The 20,885-nt window shown below is 40.4% G+C and overlaps 1 protein-coding gene across 2 annotated transcripts; it reads left to right on the top strand.

The window, feature by feature from the left end:
* The first annotated feature begins 243 nt into the window (after positions 1 to 243).
* LOC110991240 (uncharacterized) lies at positions 244 to 19,707 on the top strand. Of its 2 annotated transcripts, XM_087134611.1 has the most exons (11): positions 244 to 1,968; positions 3,497 to 3,553; positions 9,907 to 11,637; positions 12,027 to 12,148; positions 13,321 to 13,379; positions 14,881 to 15,047; positions 15,427 to 15,760; positions 16,171 to 16,255; positions 16,828 to 16,932; positions 17,493 to 17,621; positions 17,839 to 19,707. In XM_087134611.1, the coding sequence occupies exons 1-11, from the start codon at positions 1,827 to 1,829 to the stop codon at positions 17,854 to 17,856; spliced, it is 2,949 nt and encodes a 982-aa protein (XP_086990737.1). In that variant the 5' UTR covers positions 244 to 1,826; the 3' UTR covers positions 17,857 to 19,707. The 2 variants fall into 2 exon arrangements, with proteins under 2 accessions (XP_086990737.1, XP_022112229.2); XM_022256537.2 differs by lacking the exon at positions 3,497 to 3,553 and having other exon boundaries at positions 245 to 1,968.
* Positions 19,708 to 20,885: the final 1,178 nt, after the last annotated feature.

Raw genomic sequence — 20,885 nt, 5'->3', positions numbered from 1 at the left:
GGTTGGCTCCAATAACCTTAACAATGTAGTTTATACTACTGATGGTGGAAGGGGGCCATACTAAAAAACGACGATCTCTTGCGCAAAGGAAAATTACGAATATAAAGTCTTTTTACAGAGCAATAAAAATTTCACTAAATTACAAACTAAAAGCAAACACGATGGATTTTCTGAAGAAAATACCGAACAAAACCAAAAAACCTGAGAGAAAATGATCATCAAAGTTGCACCCTGTACATTTTCAGTGGCCCGCTCACACTTCTTGCCGCCAAGGCAATTTGTGCGCATGCGTGCATATTTATGAATTTATTAGTGAGAGGTCTATACCTATATCCTGGATATTCTATACGTTGCTTGAAATCCTAACCAATTCTAGAAATATCTTTCTGAAAATTGATGCGTGTAAAATGATTGACCATATATGCATGACGGAATTACTGTATCTCTAGAATTCCAGCTCTTAAAATATACTACACTAGACTGTTGTTCTTTTGATTTGAAAGGTGAATGTACGGTTTCCGATCATAAAGGCGTCAGTCCTCATTAATGTGAAGCACGAAAACACTGAAAATATATGTATACGTAAATTTGACCTAGAGACTCCTCATTGAAACTTAATTCGGTCCATTGCACTCTTAAAGAGCAACTGCTAAGAAAAACGTGTCCCCAAATAATTTGTCTCGCCATTACAGGAAGCACAAGCGCTGGCCCGCAGTGTCGTGTTTGACAAAAACTGCATGTCGGCAAAAGTTTGACGATGATGTCCTTGAGGATATGCTTTCCATTTCTCTGACCATGAATTGAAGTTGGAGTTGTAGCGTATAGCTGGTGTAAAAAGCGCCCTCATACAGGAGACAATCCATAATATGCACGAGCAGTGATTTTCCAGGATCCAGACAGGCCGAAATGGTCAACAAGTTTTCAGTGACGTGTGGAAGTTATAATAATGTTCAAATATTTCTGTGACACTGACTTATTCGTTCGGTTTTTTTTAAGTGGGCCGAGCCCTGTCCACGATTGTTGGGTCAGGGATCCTGGCAAATAGCACACCGTGATGTTAGCTATCGATGGTCACCAAAATGACACAGGTGTCATCTCATTTTACTCTACAAATGTCATCTTCGTGATGGCTTGATTTCTTCAGATCACTTCAGCATATGTTCACAATAATTTTCCCTCTTGCAACCCCTCCCCTTATCCCCAGAACTCTGTTGCCCTCTTGTGCCCCCTCCTCCCTGAGAAGAGCATGCATGGCTCGGCTACGCCACTGCTCTGAATGGGCGGAATCGTTTCGTCCAGGAACTACATTAATTAAATCGTAGGACATTTATTATTTGGTGTCCATGCTTGTGCTAAATACCATTCAAAATGTAACGTCACAAACTTCTACGTATGTAACTTAATAGTCTCCCACAACAGGAGATAAAACAAGAAGCACTCCACTTCTCCTATCAGATGTCGGAAGCTGCGGTTATTGGTTTACTATCACCTCAAAATGTGTGTGAATAATTGTGTGTTCAGGTGGATTAACCGTGCCGATCAATATCAAGGCTGGCTACCGCAGAAATGGACGCTTAGCATTCCAGACTTTGAACCAGCCCGCCCAAGTTTCAATTGCCTTCAGCGCGGTCTTTTTAAAATGAAATTAACCATTAACCAGAGCTCATTAATGACGTCATGGTTGAAAATCCCAATTGCCCGCTCAATAATAGCGTGAATTGCTCACTGCTGCAGTCACTGTGCCAACAAACGCACGAGCGCTGCTTGTTCATTTCGTGGTACCACATCCTTGGGTGTAAATTGTCGCCTACATTGTGCAAAGCATCATGGCGGGTATTCATCTGAACTTGAGACTGGCATTGACGACCCTAATGATTCTGGCTTTACTGGATTTCTCCACTGGACAATTGCAAACAACCACGAGAACGACACCTGGCACATCAGTGACACTCCCTAGTACCAGTCCAGGTAAGGTTAAATTCTCTCTTTGAGATCTTGATTGCGGCAAATGTCCCAATTGGATTTCAATCCCATTCGTTATTATACACATTTCCTCTCGTGTACACTGCGTGTACTTGCATGCCCGGAAAAATTTCTGCCGGGTTGTGTTTTCAAAAATCCGCCGTTCTGTCACTATTTTTTTTCTCGGACGTTGGTGGGATGATTTCCTCACCTCCAGATTTTTTTGGCTGGAGAATTTCGTCTTCTGAGACCACAGAACCAAAATTGGGACTTGAGTTTGAGAGAACCAAGGAGTGCCCTAAATTTGGATTCATTTCAAATCCCCAAAGCAGTTTACCTTATAATAAAGTGCTTCCGTTGGTTGCATAATGGCAATGACTGCGCGGATCGGTTGACTTTCATTAATTAATGAGAAAAATTGAGAGTGCCCATGCATATCTAGCATATACTATTGTATAGCAAAACGCAGTTATCTCTAAGAATTCTATTATGATATAGTTTTGTGCATCAATCTGCACCAATGCGTCTGGGTAATTCCAGAAATTAGGGGTCCAAAAGTGTGACATTTTCGTGTCCCTGTTTCATCTGACCTTTGTTATTTGACGTGGAAATATCACCGGAATTGATTTCAAACCATTATTATTTGTTTGGCAGGTAATTTGCATCAATTCATCACTCTTGGAAATTAGAAACTGTCTCCTGAACTTACAAAATTATATGTCAAATGTAACAGGGACACGAAAAAAAAGACCCCTAATTTCTGGAATTACCCATATACTAGTGGTTTAGCAGGAAACTATAACCACGTCCAATCTAACTCTAATCTCTGTTTTTCACTCGCCCGGTCAATTTAAAGGCGGTGTATCCTTAGTGTTGCATTCAATTGAAAGACCCTCTTTCAAAAACTGCATCTCAATCATCTTTTTCATCAGTAGTATACATTAAATGGAGCCAGTATACACTAAATTGACATTTAGTTTTGTTCCGTCTAAACTGACGCCTTCGATTAGTCTTCAGATGTATTGTCAGTGTCAAAACTGCTTGCTTATTGTCCACCATGCATACCTCAAATTTTCATATTCCCCATTGCTAAGGTAGCCACCAAAACCGAATTACAATGAAACAATTTTTTTCCTGGTTTCACTCCATTTTAAAAAACAATTCCCCTTATCCGTCTGTTGTTGATGTTTCTCGTCGCATTTTCGGTCACATTGTTCTGAGGTGCATTACATCAGCGTTGTGTGGCAGGGTCCATATTTTCATCATGAACTGCTCAAAACCAATTTCAACCATCCCGCATTAATTAAGTCATCCAAAATAAGATTACAGTATACCACAACGGCGTTGCTCGTATCAAGTACTTCGAAACTGCCGAGACCTGACACAGTTCACAGAAACCGAATAGGGAAGCCAACCAGTCAAATAAAATAACAAGGGAGTGGATATTTAGTCATGTACTTCATGTAAACTATGGGGGGAATGAACCAATAACAAAATAATGAATGATGCTTTTCTTCAGTATGTTCTAATTTAGCTCATGAACTCGCTGGTGGTGGGTGCAAAGCCTGTATGAGTGTTAAAAACCGCAAAGGTAATAAAATTTAAAATTGCCTTTAAATGCCTTTATCTTACCCAAGTCACCAAACTGAAGAAGATGAGTCTGATTGTTCAATATTGGATAAATGAGTCTCATAACACTTCCCAATATTAGCTAATAGCATCCATGGTTATAGACAAATTATAGACAAGACTAATTAAATAATTAAATTCATGGAAGGGATTCCTTAGACTATTGTCTTAATGAGTGTTGAGTTCTTTTACATAACTTTATAGTGAAGCACTTTGTGAAAAGGATGACATGATTTCGAGGATTCAGGGAATTGAAAATTCCATGCCATGAAGCAAGATGAATGTCGATAAAGTTTAAAGTAAGGCGTGACCAAAATGTTAAGGCTGCAAAGCTTTTAAAATCAAACCAATATATTCCGTTTCTCTATAGTCAGAGGGACGTAAGTCCATAGATACGAAAAGTAAAACTATCCTTATATAATATGTATATATAGGGGCGTTTCATAGATAAGCTTATTAATCTCTGTAGCAGGAATAGTTTATCACGTACACAGCTACAGAAAGAGGCGTGCCACGATTAATGAGTAACTCAACAAATACAGGAATATCAATTGTTCCCACACAGTTAATTTACGCTGTAGTCTTGATTTCAGCTTCTTGATTTCAGCTTCTTTAGTTCATTTCATTTCGGAATCAGCTGGTAAGCGATTGGACCCGGGAAATGATACCTTTTTAAAATGAACGAGTCACCCAGGATTTCAAGAAATATTTGAGCAAACTAAGGCCTGTCCCGATGGGTTACGTGGTGTTGAAAATATTCGCAAACCGACGGACTGAGTGTCCTTCTATACTCTTGCGAGCGCGGAAGAAAAATGACACTGACTTTTATTCATGCAGGACAACTGCTGACAATACGAAATCTGTTTGTGACCAGATGGATTTAGGAAAAAGTTAAAACAACCTCGAGATAGAGCAAAGTACTTATTTATGAACCCTAAAAAGAAGGGTCATTTTGGACCATCTCACAGCAAGAAGGTGATTTCTGCCCCCGTCCCTCCCTCCGAACTCGGCCGTCCCATACGTGTTTTCTTGTAAAACTAAGCATGTACTTAAACACAATCTTTAGCGGTACAAATAACAAAGTTTCAACAAAATCCAACACGCGGTTTTTTTATGGGTAATTTGAAGGCCACAGACATGCCTGCCCAGTTGTACTGAGCACGGCAATGCGAAATAATACATCGTGGTTGACCTGTCTAGAGTGGGCGTTGCCCGAGAATGATGTTTGATTTTCACATCTGCATGAATATGGTTGAGCATGCTATGTGGAAATTGCCCAAACCCCAACTGCGAGTAGGGTGGCCTGTCAGTCACAGTTACAGATTTCTAACTGCCTTGTGAAAATCTTTCGACATCGGCGATTCAAATTTTCTTGAGAAATTTGAACTTACTTGTCATGTTTTAGTGCCTGAAATCTAACAAAAAACCAAAGGGTGTAACGATGTGCGTCACGAATAGCTTTCAAAGTCGTATCTGTTCGTAGTGTTACGATGTGGTTCGAATGGGCGTCGTCCGATATCTCGGTACTAAATTTTTCACCGGGTTGCGGATTGCATGGCCAATAAAAGTTTAATCTTGATACCGTCGGAAGTACAAAGGTCAAAAATTTGGAGATAAAGGTGTACATGTATATGAACCACGTCAAAATTGCAGACATTCCACACCAATTAAAATGGATCAGTACCTGCCAACCGTCAAGAGGCGTATTACAAGGTTGTTAGAAACCGTCACATTACTTTTTGGCTAAAAAGTGTTTGTTTGCCTAACTGCGCCATCTTTTGTCATTGCTTTGAAGTTACTCCGGAGAGCCTTAAACACTGCACACACCCAGCTGTTGATAGGTTTCACAGCACGGTGAGATTTTGCTGTTGACAAACTATGACTTCTGATACCGAGCTATACACTGCAACGATCCGTTCTTCATTTTATTTTCCCTATGCGGAGTCCACGGAAAAAGAGTTGTGCAATAAATCAGCCGCAGGGGCTAGTTTATTGTACGAATGCTCTGCGTTACTAAGAATCCAATATTTATTCTCTAACACCTCACCATGAATACCCAAGTGGCTTCTGGATGATCGGAGTGGTTTTAGAACTGATTTGAACATTTACTACGCACCCTTCCTCTCCCTCCTGAGCTAATTACAAAACCTCTGTAATTAACAGTTTACAGAACCTCTGTAATTAATATGAACGCAAAAATTAGAATTCATTAGTCTACTCAATTTCCAGTTCACGCTGTGATCGAAGGGTAGGGTTTTTATGACATTCAATTTTACTTTCGCACAAAAAGATTTTGTTCCTTTTATTTATTTCATTGATAAAATATCCCATTTATGTCATCAACTTGGCAGTGATCAGTAACAATTTTAAATGTGGCTCATTTGGGGGACAGTATAAAACATCGCTAGTAAGTTTTTCAGGGTTATTTTAAATTATTAAATTTGAACTGACTCACTCGAAATTGTATTTCCCAAACGGTTTATCTCGATGCCTAAAGAAGCGCTTTCTCATGAACACTGATAAAAACTGCAGTATATAGACCACGTTTTGGGTTCATTGTGAAGACGTGTACATGCATTAGAATCGATCGAATTGATATTCTAATAAATCCCAGTCAACCTCTGAAACCTCATTCACTCTACGTCAGTGAAGCACCCTATGATATTGCCTGTACCGGGCACGAAATGGGACAGAGGGGTACCCCCCAACAAGTCCAATCCCCATACACACTCCATCCTATTGTCACTTAACACATCCCCCCTAGATGTCTGAAAAGAATTCCTGAGATACCAGTGTGATAATGACCAACACAAAGGTGGGGAGGGGTTCTTTCTGTCCCATAGTTTGCTTCATATATGATATTGCCAGTTCATTATATACCTTAATTTTTACAGTAAGTACAAGTATGTTCCAGGATTAATGTTACAATTTTGAAGGTCTTGCAAATGTTTTACTCCATTTTAAACAAGTTTACAAATCCTGATGCTGCAAACATTTTGATCACCTCCTGCAAATCCTATTGTAGGAGAACAGATGGTAATTCCTGCAAAGTGGATCCACCACAGGTTTCTTTTATAATTTATAACATTCTGCAAACATTTCTGTTGACATTCTTTCTCTTAAACTTACTCTAAATCTAGGTTTTCATATCGTCAGTTATGTGTCTGTTCCATTGATTCCCATTACCGGGTAAAAAGATAGCACCAAAAATTATTGGTTGCAAATTAGCAATTCCTGTTATCATTCGAAGTATTCTACGTAATTGATGAATTCCTGGAAATTTGTTTCACTTCAATTTGTATTACAATTTGGCAATTCTTCAAGAACTTCTCAAACAAGTAAAAAAAAAAAACAGGTTTTCTTTGCTTTTTTACACCAGATCCATAATCATAGTTACGAACAGTTCTATATGTAGCCAGATCAATAAAAGACCAGGTTACCTTGTTTATAATTTTGATGTTCCACTCAACAAAATTTAACACATTTGAAATCAACATACTTTAAAAACAGATCTGGTTTCTATTTAACACAATATATTTCCACTGCCTGGTCTGATAAAAAGTAAATTGAAAAACCGATAAATTGATTTTGTACAAATCCATAATTCCTGTAAATAACGTGTTTGTTTCCATGTCATTTGTAAACTTGTACAATTATGGAATTTCTAACAAATATTTACAGCACATGTTCCTCGCCAAAAAACACGAACTTTCTCATTTTTTCTGCTTCGTATTCATACTTCAAACAAGTTTTAATATGCAGATCATTCAAGTACGTTCCACTCAGTTTTGTTTCAAGTTTACAATGTCTTCAATTATTCCAGTCTTCTGTAGCAGGACAACAGAACATACATTTTCAAATTGGTATGGTTGCTGTCATCATTCCTGGCTGTGGGCGATAAGCCTGAAAGGAAAATATTGGAATGATTTTTGTCGTCTGACCTCCTGCATCTGTCAAACTTGATATGAAGGCTGCCAAAACAGTACTTCAAGTAATGGAACTTGTCACCAACATGGCCTTCATAATTAGAGTCATCATCCACTATGCCCTGTTTAGAATTGACTCTATCCTGCACATCATAATCAGCAGCATCAAAGTCGCACCCATCAACTACAGCATCAACACCTTGCCCATTCTCAACATGAGCTCCTTGATGATGAAGTACTACAGCCCATATGACAAATTGCAGATAGGACGTATTTTGTTGGGGAAATGCAGTAAAAGCTGAAAAGAGTCTTTCAATCCGTCAACTGACTTGTAACACTCTGAAGCACGTGAAACTAATCAGAAACTGCAGCTGGTTCAGCTCTACATGTACATATCAGTATGATCGTCATTAAGAGACACCTCTCTCCCATTGGCACTGCCTTGGTTTCTCTTCTGATATGTCTTGTAACGCTCAGTAAACCGAAGTATAATCCCAGATTTGGGGATGAGCTCTTTAATTGTGTCTGCATCAAGTCCAAAGCTGTCTTCACCAACACAGTTATCTGAAAAATCTAAATGTGCCTACAATCCACAAAATGTGCCCATCTAACAAACACAAGAAGGCCTTACAAAAGCCCACTAGGCCTATAGTGTCATGAAGTATACTCTTCAAAGATGAACTAATTTTTAAGAGTTCGTTTGGAGATTTTTTTTCCCCAAATTTGTGTTTGGGGATTTTTTCTTGGTTTGTTTTGAAGATTTTCTTTCAAGTTTGTAATTTGTGAAATTTCTATTCATTTTTCTCCATTCCCAAGACACAAACTGGAAAAAATTCCAAAATACAAACTAGGACGAAAACTTTAACCCAAAAAAATTTTGAAGAAGCTCCAAATATCTAAACTTGGAAAAAAATCTCAAATCAACCTTGGAAAAAATCTCTGAAATGCAAACTTCGAGAAAACTCTCTTTGAAAATGTATAACGTTACTTATGTACTTCATAGCACTAGTAGAAGTGCAAGTGTTTTCCTACCCAAGTAGATAAGCATTGAGTTTCATTCGAATGTAATGTTAATGTACATGCAGTACCTCAAGATGTTTGATAATAATATTGCCTAGCCTACCCTACATGTACATGCCTTTATTGAAGGACTACATTGGCTTGAGTTACAGGCATGTCCAATGTTTTCAGCTATGCAAGCTTGCTTATGCCTATGTGGTACGTGGTAGGCCTAGGCCTTGTCTTATTGCCAAAATGGTTTATGATGCCATTTGAACAACAGACACGGCGTCCATGTAAAAGCCATTCCAGTATTCCACGTAGAAGCTGTGTCACGGGCACCCTAACACGAGTGTACTGCCTGGTAAAAACAAAAAGCCAGGCCCAATCGGTTATTACACCTTTTTCACCGGCCTATCGATCCCTTTTACATCCAGAACTAAAAAAAGTACCCCTGAATGTGTCGATAAAATCAGGAAATCAAAGAGACGTCAAGAAGATGTCTGCAGAAAGTCGTCCGCCATTATGTTGAAAGTGGGCATGTATAAAAGTTAGAATATAATATAAAATCAGTATATATCAGTAAATATCAGTGCTCTGGAATATGTGATTGCCGAGCTTTAGGTGAGTACCTTCTTCAGGGCAAGCAAATTATGCTTGTCAATATTCTGATCACGGTGCTACGCAGCCCTTCCATATTTCATGTATGCAAGTTAGCGTTGGCGTTAGAATCGCGTGACACGCGCACCCTTTGACATCACATTAAACAACAGTTAACCAAAATAATTTTGGGGTTGGATTCAACTGCGTTTTAAACAGTGGCTGTTAACTGCGTGGCACGCACTTGAAAAAATTCTTAAATAATCTAAACAATCATTTTCTAAACAATCATATTTTAAACAGCGTTTAAACCAAAGATCGTATAGCGCCGAAGGCGCAAGATGGATAACTCTGCCCAAACGGTGTAATTACCATGGGCGCCATTTGAGCAAGCGATACGCCTGCGCAGTTTACGGTAATACTTCAGCGCAAGCTTACTAGGTGCACGTGCCTGCTGCGGCGCCTGCGCCTTTGCATTAATGTGTATTGCGCAGGCGTATCGCTTGCTTAAATGGCGTCTATGCGATTACAACGTTTTACGTGTATTCACGGTGAAGTTCGCCATCTTGCGCCGCTACGCGGCGCTATACGATCTTTGGTTTAAACCGTGTAAAGGCATCAAACTGGTGAGTGGTGTCAAATTGGACTAAATATCATTTAAGATTGGGATTTGTTTGTGATCCTGTCCGTGTTAGGGGTTAAGCTTGATTTTTCTAAAGGTGATGCATTTCATACTAACCGAGGACAACCTTGCATATTTCTTCACATGTTCACAATTATTTTTTATTAGGCAACTTGACGACAGAGCAGCTGGAGATGCAGAGTACTCCTGCTATAACAACTATCCAACCTCCAACAATATCTGATACATCAGACATGTCCCCGACAAAGCAGCCGGAGGTTCAGACCACTCTTGTTGTAACAACTGAAGAACCACTTACATTACCAACAGAAAAATCAGACAACTCCACGACACAGCAGCCAGAGGTTCAGACCAGCCTTGCTGCAACAACTGAAGAACCACTTAGGCCAACATTACCAACGCAAACATCTGACAACTCGACGACAGAGCAGCTGGAGGTTCAGACCAGCCTTGCTGCAACAACTGAAGAACCACTTAGGCCAACATTACCAACGCAAACATCTGACAACTCCACGACAGAGCAGCCGGAGGTTCAGACCACCCCTATTGTAATAACTGAGGAACCAACTACAAAACCAATGGGAATATCAATTAACTGGACAACAGAGCAAACGGAGGTGCCGACCAAAACTGCTGTAACTACTGAGGAACCACCTACATTACCAATGCAAACATCAGACAATTGGACGACAGAGCGGCGGGAGGCTCGCACTACCCTTGTTGTAATAACCGAGGAACCAACTACGACACTGATGGAAATATCAGACAACTCCACGACAGAGCCGCCGGAGGTTCTGACCACCTCGGTCGAAACAACTGAGGAACCTTTTCCAGGACCGACGGTACCATCAGACAACTCAACGATAAAGCAGCCGGAGGTTCAGACAACTCTTGTTGTAACAACTGGGGAACCACTTACAATTCCAACGGAACCATCAAACAACTCGACAACAGAGCAGCCGGAGGCTCAAACAACTGCTGTTGTAACAACTGAGGAACCCCTTCCAGGATCGACGGCACCATCAGACAAGTTGACAACAGAGCAGCCGGAGGTTCCGACCTCCTCGGTTGTAAGAACCGAGGAACCTTTTCCAGGACCGACGGTACCATCAGAAAACTCAACGACAAAGCAGCCGGAGGTTCAGACCACTCTTGTTGTAACAACTAAGGAACCACTTACAGTACCGACGACAACATCAGACAACTCGACGACAGAGCAGCCGGAGGCTCAAACCACTCCTGTTGTAACAACTGAGGAACCACTAACAATACCAACAGTACCATCAGACAACTTCACAACAGAGCAGTCGGAGGTTCAGACCACTCCTGTTGTAACAACTGAAGAACCTTTTCCAGGGCCGACGGTACCATCAGACAACTCAACGACAAAGCAGCCGGAAGTTCAGACCACTCTTGTTGTAACAACTGAGGAACCACTAACAATATCGACGGTACCGTCAGACAACTCGACAACACAGCAGCCGGAAGTTCAGACTACCTCTGTTGAAACAACTGAGGAACCACTAACAGTTCCGACGAAAACATCAGACAACTCGACGACAGAGCAGCCGGAGAATCAGACCACTCCTGTTGTAACAACTGAGGAACCACTAACAATATCGACGGTACAGTCAGACGACTCGACAACACAGCAGCCAGAGGTTCAGACTACCCCTGTTGAAACATCTGAGGAACCACTAACAGTACCGACGAAAACATCAGACAACTCAACGACAGAGCAGCCAAAGGTTCAGTCTACGTTTACTGTCACAAATACAGGACCTCTTACAACACCAGTAGAAGCTATTACAACCAACCCTCCTTTAAAACCAACGGAGGAACCAAACACGCCAAAGGATGAGCTTCCAGTTTTCGACAGTACGTATAACTTTAGTTATGTAATACTTTGACTTGCAAAGATTTGTCGGTAAATAGCAATTTCAACTTTCTCGAACAGAAGTTGCGCTCGGAATGAACTATCTTAGGTTTCAAGTTTACGTGAGATGCATCTTACGGGATGAGTCGGGGAATAAGGGGATTGCAGGTCCCCGTTCAGTCACAGATTATGATTTTACCGTTACCGCGGAAGTCGTAGTTGGTCTCTCAGCTTCTCATGACTTTAATCACTGTACCTTCTAACAAAGAACGCAATTTTGCTGTGTATATGATAGGGTCCATTTGCCCCTTAGCAGGGCTTCTCAAGCACCTCCTTGTCTCCACAATGCCCCTGTAGTTGTACCACTAACAAAATTACTGATTGGTTTCAGAGAATCCAGAGAAAGTGATCTCTGTTGAGGTAGCCATAACAGAAGATTCGACAGACTGTCGACCAGATGTCAATTCGACGTCCGAGCCATGCAAGGATTTCATAGACACATTCAAAACTAGCGTAAGTATTCAGTACCATTGTACACATACTTTAACCTTAAATGCGACATCACAGTTGTATACAGTACAAGGAAGCAAGACTAACGACAATTGTCAAATTCCAATAGCGACAATAGGAAATGTGCGGCATTATCTCTTTGCAATGGCAGGAGTACCAACTTATCTCGGTTACCAGCAAAAGCAATAATGACAACAAACGATTTATCACAGATTGAAACTAGTGGTAACACCTTACAGTCTGCGGGGCTTAGCTAATTTAAGACAAATCTTCCGACATAATTGAAATACAGTAAAATATAATAGTGTAAATCAGTTTGGGGAAGTCGGCTACAAAAATAATGCTAAGCAGGGAATTGTGCCTCGCTGTATGCTGTGTACCAAATACGATGAAACCTATAATAGAACAAAACATGTGCGTTAGTCTGCAAATCAACCAAAGCCATCGTGATTTCAGTCGTGCACTACTAACACTGAGCTCCAAATAATCAAATTGTTCCCAATCATGTTGCAAGTTGAAAGTACTCGGCCAATTTTCGATTATCCCAAAAGCGTTTCCTGATATTGTTACAAGAGCAGGAAATTTCTTTTCGTGGAAAATCTACATCTAGCCAACACATGTAATTGCATTTCAAATCTCCTCCATTAAGTTCATTGTGGTGCTTGTAATTACGTCCATGTAAAAGATCGTAGTCGTGTTTATATTTTCCGACTTTCCAATATTACGTTCCGAGACAGTGCCAAAAAATTCTCAGATGAATTTAGAAAGGTTTAATCAGCAAAGATCCCAACTGATCGCAACCCTACAGAATGAGAATCCTTGCGACTTTTACTGTCAGTACACCGTTGTGACTTGATGGGACACTGCATTTATTTCGTCTGCTCCAAAACATTTTAGGACAAATATAGCATAAGTACGAGATGTGCAAGCAGCATATAAGCAATAAGTGTTCATTTCATTTTGCATTCAGCCCTGTTGATGCATTTTGTGTACAGACAGACAGTGAATAGACATCAATTGAACTCTTGTTGTTACACTGATGTTATATAATGTGTAAAATTGTGCTGATTTTGTTAGACTTGCTCCTGTGCTATATATAATATATCTGTTCAATGGACCGTTATTCTATAAAATGGTTATTTTTTCCTCGTTTGAATTTGTAATTCTGATGATAGACTGAGGTGCGCTACAGGAAGATCCAGGGATTTCTACGGGTTGATATTCGGGAAATCAGGTCAGTTATGTCACTTCTTTTTTCCCCTGAATCCTCTGACGGCTAAGTGATTTTCAAGGTGGAAAGACATGTTTGTCTGGACAACATGAAAGTAAACCGGTTAACGTTACATTAGAGAAGCAATTTCTTTTCCAAACTTAAAGAGGAACGAGGTGTGCCGTACAATGAAGAAGATTTTACCATGAACAAAAACGTGATTCTAAGAAACTTCATTGTATGGATTCCTTAAGTAAAAACAGTAAAATGAATCTGCAAGGTTTAACTCAAATCATCTTATGTATCAAGCCCATATTATATTTGAATCTCTGGCGTTCAGAAAGATAAATCATTAACAAACTCTTTGATAAATATCGGCACTGTGACAGAATTCCTAGTAATCCTCATATCTACTGATGGCCCTCCATATCCTGCTCCTCGTGGATTCTCACCAATCCTCCTTCCCCCGACCCCACAATCCCTGTGGATCGTGTACAAAAAGGTGGAGACACTGCCTATACTTCCGCTCAGCACTACTGACGAAACTTTACGGGCATGATGTCAAAGTCCGAAGATAGCTTTTCACTGGGTAACGACATTACGATGGTATAAGTTGCCGACATAATGTAATTTCATTATGTTTACTTGTCTGCATATCGGATGGAACGTCACCACTTGGGCACTTGCCATGCTTGCCACGTCACGACAAGCTTGGACTTCTTGCGCTATTTCGGCATATTTTCTGCAATCTTTCCACACAGTGCCTGACTTTGTGCCACGAAAAATTCTGAAAAGGGCGTCACCTTGCCAGTTACTGATTAGACGACGTGAATCACACTCCGAAATCCCTTTTTTTTCCTTTTTCCAATAATTGAAAAGAAAATTTCTTTCACATAACTGTTTTTCACATACCTGATTATGGGATAGTGAGGAATGTGTAGTATTTATTGAAGGTCACTGAAATCCACATTCATATGGATACCGCAAATTTAATCACAGAAAATTATTTTGAAACTGACGTCACTGTCCGAGTTTCATTTTCGATTTGATCTTTAGTATTGGCTTGTCAGGAGTTGGCAAACTGTGTACTCTGAAGCCCGTAGGAGTGTGATACAAAACAACATGAAATTTATTAAAATTTATGCCAGAGTATTTTTGGCAGTGTGTTTAATATCGGTTTGGCTAATGCGTAGTACCGTACATAATAATATACACTAATGAACTCAAATTGTTTTGGTAAACATTATAAGAAACTTTAATTGCCCAGGTTTATTGAACTGAATTTTAACATTCCTAATTAACCTGTATAGCTGATGCAGATTAACAGTACCTCCTCAAAATAAGTATGTCACATGATTCAGTTCCTGAAAATACAGGTTGTAAATCAAAAGAAACAACAAAAGAATAATAGTAATATCTAGTTTCAAGCATTTCAAACATGTTGATTCTGTCGGTCAATGTTTAAGGAAAACGGCCAGGTTGTTATCTGTTTTGTTCACACAGAAACCATTTTATTTTCCGACAGAAAAGGAAGCGTGGTCGTCTCCCACGATGCCGTGTACAACTACAATGTCATGAGACCCGAGGACCGCGATCTGTCTGCCAATGCCGTATTTGATCGGACATTGAAACCGGCTCTGGAGGACGGCAAACTGGGCGATCTTGCTGTGGAAAGCTGGAGCAACCCAGAAGGTAAGGACACACTCATAACATTCATTAAAAGCCTTCCGGAAAGATAGGTTTGGTCAAATGAATAATATTGTGACTCGAATGACTTGACAAGTCCGGGGGATCCCGGGTGGTGCAGGTTTTGGCTTCTAAAAGAAACAGTTTATCAAACTTTGACAGGTGAAGGCACCTTTCTCAGTTTTGCTGAACGACGAAAACTGGCACAAAAAGAAATTCAGCTTGCCCCACTAACCTCGTTCTGCACGTTTGCCCTGCCCCTTTCCTTGTTGGACCCATGCATTTATACAACATCGTTACTGTCACTGCGACTTCATGAAATTGTTGTTCTTTATCGCAAAGGTGTTATCTTGCTCAGACTATTTTCCGGTTTCAAATTAACCAGATACAACTAACTTTTGCGATTACATCGACGATGGTTTTGCGAGGTGCGAGAACCCTTACCTGGAGCTGCAGTGCGTGGGGGGATACGTCGAGTGCCGGTCGCCGTGCAAGCGCGCCGTGGACTACTGCAACGACCACGGGGAATGCAGCCAGGACGACAAGGCTAACCCGGTCTGCCGCTGCCTGGAAACCTCAGTGGCATGGTACACCGGCGAGAGATGCGACGGTTTCATCAGCAAAATCGGGTTAATTGTCGGGGTTTGTGTGGGGTCAGTCGTGCTCGTCATTCTGATAGTGACTGGCGTCTGTTTCTATCGGACAAGGACCAAAAGCATGTGAGAAATAATCTGTAATAAACGCCAAGTAAACTAACTTTCCTTCTCAACGAATATCCTTTGTTGCTGTTGATGTAAAAATAAGCATTTGGTAATCTCCTTTGCAATGGGCGTCACCAGGAGTTTTTCGGGGTAGCCATTTTTTCAGGGTGGGGGCCAAAGCATTCATCAGCGAAAAAAAAGATAAAATAATAGTGTAGGTATATTGTCAGTTTTTGAGGTTTTCAAAAATTTGTGATTTCCATACTCTTTCATCTCTTTTTTCACTTCTTTCGCTTTTACCGCTTTATTTTCTGGCGGGGGGGTGCCCTCTGCCAACCCTTTCGACGCCCATGCGTACGCTGGTAGCAAATTGTTGAATGATTTCTTAGAGACAAGCTCATGCAGAGTTTGTTCTTCTCCTCTTCCAGGACCTCGTCATTACGTCGCAACAGCTACATATTAGATTCGGAAGATGGATATAGCTTGAATACGGTGCAGTGCCACAGCCTCAATGTAAGATCCATGGGGAGGGCACAGCGTCCAGCTTATGAACGTTACACATTTACACAATTACAAATGTACGGTTAGCTATAGGGCTGTATTCCTTTTATTGACGTGCTCAACAAACTGAGTAAATCTGTTTGTGCAAATATCCTAAATGGAAGCTAGCTGTTGATTGACGAAGAGAAATTGTTTGGTCCATCTTTCGTTTTTAAAAATAATATTGCGATGGGTGTATCACAATTACAGCGGATACCAAGAATGCAATTCCACCGTGTTATGGAAACTTAATAACTACATCTAGGGCAAATCCATCACGCTTTTCCCAACCGATGTATATTTTGAAAGATTATCGTCAAGTTGAGCGCCTTTGTCTTCTTCCCGGGGGAAATTAGAAAAAAATAAACGGGTCACTGCGATCAACGGTCAGTCTGGGGTATAAAAGGGACAGGTTTTCACCTGAATTCATGACGTTTTGGGTTTGCAGAGTCTATTTGTTTCGTACATTTGATTCGAACAGTCATGCTCACCATTTAGACTGCAGTCACTTAGGTAAACGCACTACCCTTGTTCATGGATTGTAGGTACTTTCTGACGAAGTCGACGGCCAAACCTCTCTAGGAAGACAGGGGGAAAAACAGGAGCACGTATATATGGAGGTAGACGATGACGAAGGCGCCCAAAAGAAGGTAGGACTTTCTTCACCTCCTCTGTTTAATCATTACCCATGACAACAATTCTGGGATTTCAGACCCTCAAATTTTTATTGATCCATCTACTGTGGACTGGAACCACACCTATACTTGTTGATTTTGTTGTCGTATTGCAGCGTATGGCAATCACATTTTATTTTCTTTTTTTTCTTATGGAAACACTCTCACTCCTATTCATTAAATTACTCGATTCCGATTATTCGATTCCCGGTACTCTTACCTGCTGCACTTGTATTCGGAGTGACGAATCTAGCAGCACATGATTATACTGCCAAACTCCCCCCCCCCCCGGTTTTTGTACGTTCGGATTAGATTTTATCGATTTGCATGTCAAATAAAATGAACACTTTAAGAGGTCTTGCGATTTGTTTATGTTGGGAACATAAATTATTATTTTAGAAATTACCACTAAGAAGTTGATGCAGATGAGGTCCGTGTGATCATCTTTGTTGAGTATCGACTTCAAAAGCTCCGTTATACACACACGATGCCTAAAAATTGACTGTCATTGCTCATTACTTTTTTATCTTTATTAGGTATCCAAATATACTGTTGACGCTCCCATTGTCCGGTTGGCAATGGAAAACGAATACACTCCATCCAAAGCATTGGATCCTACTGAGCCAGATCCGACCACATCAGAAGTATCGAACAGAGATAAAATGGTAAGAAGAGATTGGGACCCTGCCCGTCATGTTTTAATAAACAATTTTCAAGGCCTGTTACCACAATTTTAGAGCGGATCCAGGCGCAACTTGTATTGGCAGAAACTATCAACTCGACAGTAAGTAAGTCGGTGCAGTCACGAGAGTTAAACAGTTATTTTACTCAAGTGACTGGAGATCGCAACAGTATTTGATGAATATGTTTGTTTTTTTGCAGGAAACATTCTACTTCTGAAGAGCGAACCGACTATGGACCCTTTCACTGCTAATTGATAGCTATCTGCGCATGCGCGTCTGTGCAGCGCCTGGCGGGGAAAAGCGAACGTGGCCTTTTTCAACGGGAGCTAAGACCGTGTCCGAAACGGCCTTCCTGTACCACGAAAATTATACGTCTTTTGTTAGAGCATCACGGCTTATTTCCAAAAGGCAGAGACCTAAACCTAGCTCAAAACAGATTCAGAGGCAGCCTATTTATTGCTGCAGGCATATACCTTCATCAGGCAGTAGATAATGAAGTTTCCTAAGCCGATGAAGACCATTTGTATAGGATTACAACCAGTCGATTTTTACACTAACATATCACGTCTCAGGCTAGTATGCTTTTTTGTGTGATTTTTGGGTAGTGGCATATAACAAAGCTTGACTAGGCAAAAATGAAATTTTCAGTTTCACAGGAGCAAAATGACGCGTCTTGTTTGTATTTTAATGCTTTGTTCATATACATGCTGAGTATAATGGAAATAAAGGTAGCACTCTGAAATCAAAAGAACCTCATCAGCTTTCGTAGCAATCAGATGCAACCAGTGTATGAGTATAATGCATATCCGATTAGCTATAGTAGAAGAAGTATCCTTGCTTAATTTGTTTACTTTTCCTTTGTTTTTTTTTAAATGGGGTGGTTGTGAGTCGTTTTGGGGAGGGAGTCAAATAATTGGAAAGATTTTATTCGGCAAGTACCTGTCACCCCCTCAAAAAACTAACATTTTGCAAGGAGTTGATAACAGGCTTACCATTTTTTTTCCTAGCAGCGTCGCTGCAAGTTTCGATCACATGTTCTTCTTGTTTGACCTGTGGAGGGTGTATTAAAACCCTCTGATCTACAGCTCTTGCTAATAGTCAAGTGGCCTTCATTAATTTCCGATCTTGGATATTTTCGAAAGCTCTTCAGGATCTATCAACATTCTGAAACAGTTCATTTCAATCTAGTTAAGGTTTTGTAGCTGAAATCTTTTCGTTCATTTTGATCTTTTCATTCTGTTTATCATAGAAAACGCAGTGGATATCGGTAATGTGTTCGTTGTTATTTTTTTAAAAGCTTGTTAATATAAGCTTAAATAAACAGAAAAGGAAACATGCAGAGGTGAATTTCAACCATTTTAAATGATTGCAGATAATTATGAGGTGCCTGTGATGTGAATCAACAACTGAACACGACAAAGCAGCACTTGTTTGAAGTCTTGTAGGGAGTGTTTTTATTTAAAAATTCAAAGAAACATTCCACGAATGCGTGCGAAAAAAATTCCTGTGAGCGGCATCGATGTTATAAAATAGTGTGCCGAGAAAAGGATGGTTTTAAATGAATGATTGTCTGTTTCATTCACTTTTGCTCCTTATTTACTGTTTCGAACTCGGTTCAATAGACGCCTTTTCTGTGAATTCGGCAAATCATCAAATGTTTTCGAGCAGGGTAAAAAGTAATGTCGTCTGTCTTTCTCGGGTTCATAACGAAAATAACCACTGGGCCAATTTTGAGTTGCAAACCTACACCATGTATTAGGAGAAGCAAAGTCTTTTGTCAGAGTCAGCGAGGGCACTTTATTGGGGGTCGTCACTTTTTTAAGAGGGTATTCAGTGGGTTTGGGTGAGAATCGTCCCTACTCGTAGTGTAGCGTGTTTGTGTATGTCATGAGCAGGAAAACCTTTTCAGGAGGCGTTTTGATTTGGGATTATTCTGATAGAAATTACGAAAAATTCCTGTAATCGTAACTGAAAAGATCTAGTTATTTTTGTAACTATAAGACCATTTATTTTCCTCACTTTGTATACGCTGCAATATTTTTCGAAGTAAAGTTGCATGTTTAAAGGGCCTGTGTGTTTTATGATGCAGTCCTTAAAAGTTTTTGTGTCCCATTTAAACTTTCAATAACTGTTTGGCCTTTTTACGGGAGCATGTGGGTGAGCCTTTCTTAGCTGTTTGTGCTGAACTGTAATTTCAACCGAAACCTCAATGTTCCATCTATTCTACACAAAGGGTACTAGAATTTATGGATGTCTTCTAGTAAGTTTTCTTTTACTTAGTAAGTTATTGCCAATCAAGCACATATTTATATGCCAGTGAGGCAACCTGTTCTCACCCCAAAAATCGATAAACAAATCTATACGAGTCAAAGAGAAGATCCTTAAAATGAGCAATATCTTTCCAGAATTACAGCAACACATCCTCATGCCCGCGGGAGCACATTTGTTTGGGGGTGCTGATGTTGTAAAATCATAAATATCTAGGGTTTGGGGGGATCCCTTGGCATTGGTGAGTTTGATTATGTGGCTTAACGTAATCAAAGTTGGGGGTGCTATTTTGTACACCAGCACCCCGGTCCGAAAAGGGTCAGGGTGCTTCAGCACCCACAGCATCCCTCGTTCCTGCGGGCTTGCACATCCTGTGGTTGTCCGGAAACGTTTGGATTTTTTAATACGTGCTTTTAAGAAAATGATTTTTCCACAAAATCAACCACAATGTCAAATAATACAGTTTCCACTGCTTTAAAGAGAGTAAAAACTGCATTAAATGTGTAAGTCAGAAAGATCGTTGCATGGCCCCAATAAAACTGCAAAGAGTCGTTTCAACAGGGTTGTGAATTGAAGGAGACCTTTGCCATGTTTCAGGCTTCAATAGAAAATCGGCGTGTTTGTTGGTCATGGTCAGGATGAAGCAGTATGATGGTCTGGTTCCCAGAGCAAAAGATACGATATATTTGGAGAGACACTTAGGTCTGGCAGGCGCACCATGGTCACGCGGCCAATTGAGTTTCCAAAATTTACGGAACTAGCCGACCTATTCCGTTGCTTCTAGGGCATGGTTGTCAATTTTTGCGAAGAGAGAGAGGTGTTATATTGCTTCTCTTTTCAGATGTCCCCACACATGCATCGCTATTCCAAACGTCCCCCGATTTTTTGCTTCATACCTACAGGGAACCAGTCCATTGTAAGTGAATAATAATTTTTTACACTCTGACACATGCAGCTGATGAACTTTGCGCACATGAA

Source organism: Acanthaster planci, linkage group LG03 (assembly GCF_054643075.1).
Source record: "Acanthaster planci isolate LZ-2023a linkage group LG03, COTS_SCS, whole genome shotgun sequence".
NCBI classification, from domain to species: Eukaryota; Metazoa; Echinodermata; class Asteroidea; order Valvatida; family Acanthasteridae; genus Acanthaster; species Acanthaster planci.
Note: the sequence above shows the minus strand (reverse complement) of the source record. Positions and strands in the feature narration are given on the sequence as shown.

Excerpts from the sequence above, each read along its gene's own strand:
- LOC110991240 (XM_087134611.1), top strand. The coding sequence starts at position 1,827 with ATGGCGGGTATTCATCTGAACTTGAGACTGGCATTGACGACCCTAATG. Across the intron at positions 12,149-13,320 it reads TAGACACATTCAAAACTAGC|ACTGAGGTGCGCTACAGGAA; the intron begins GTAAGTATTCAG and ends TTCTGATGATAG. Across the intron at positions 13,380-14,880 it reads GTTGATATTCGGGAAATCAG|AAAAGGAAGCGTGGTCGTCT; the intron begins GTCAGTTATGTC and ends ATTTTCCGACAG.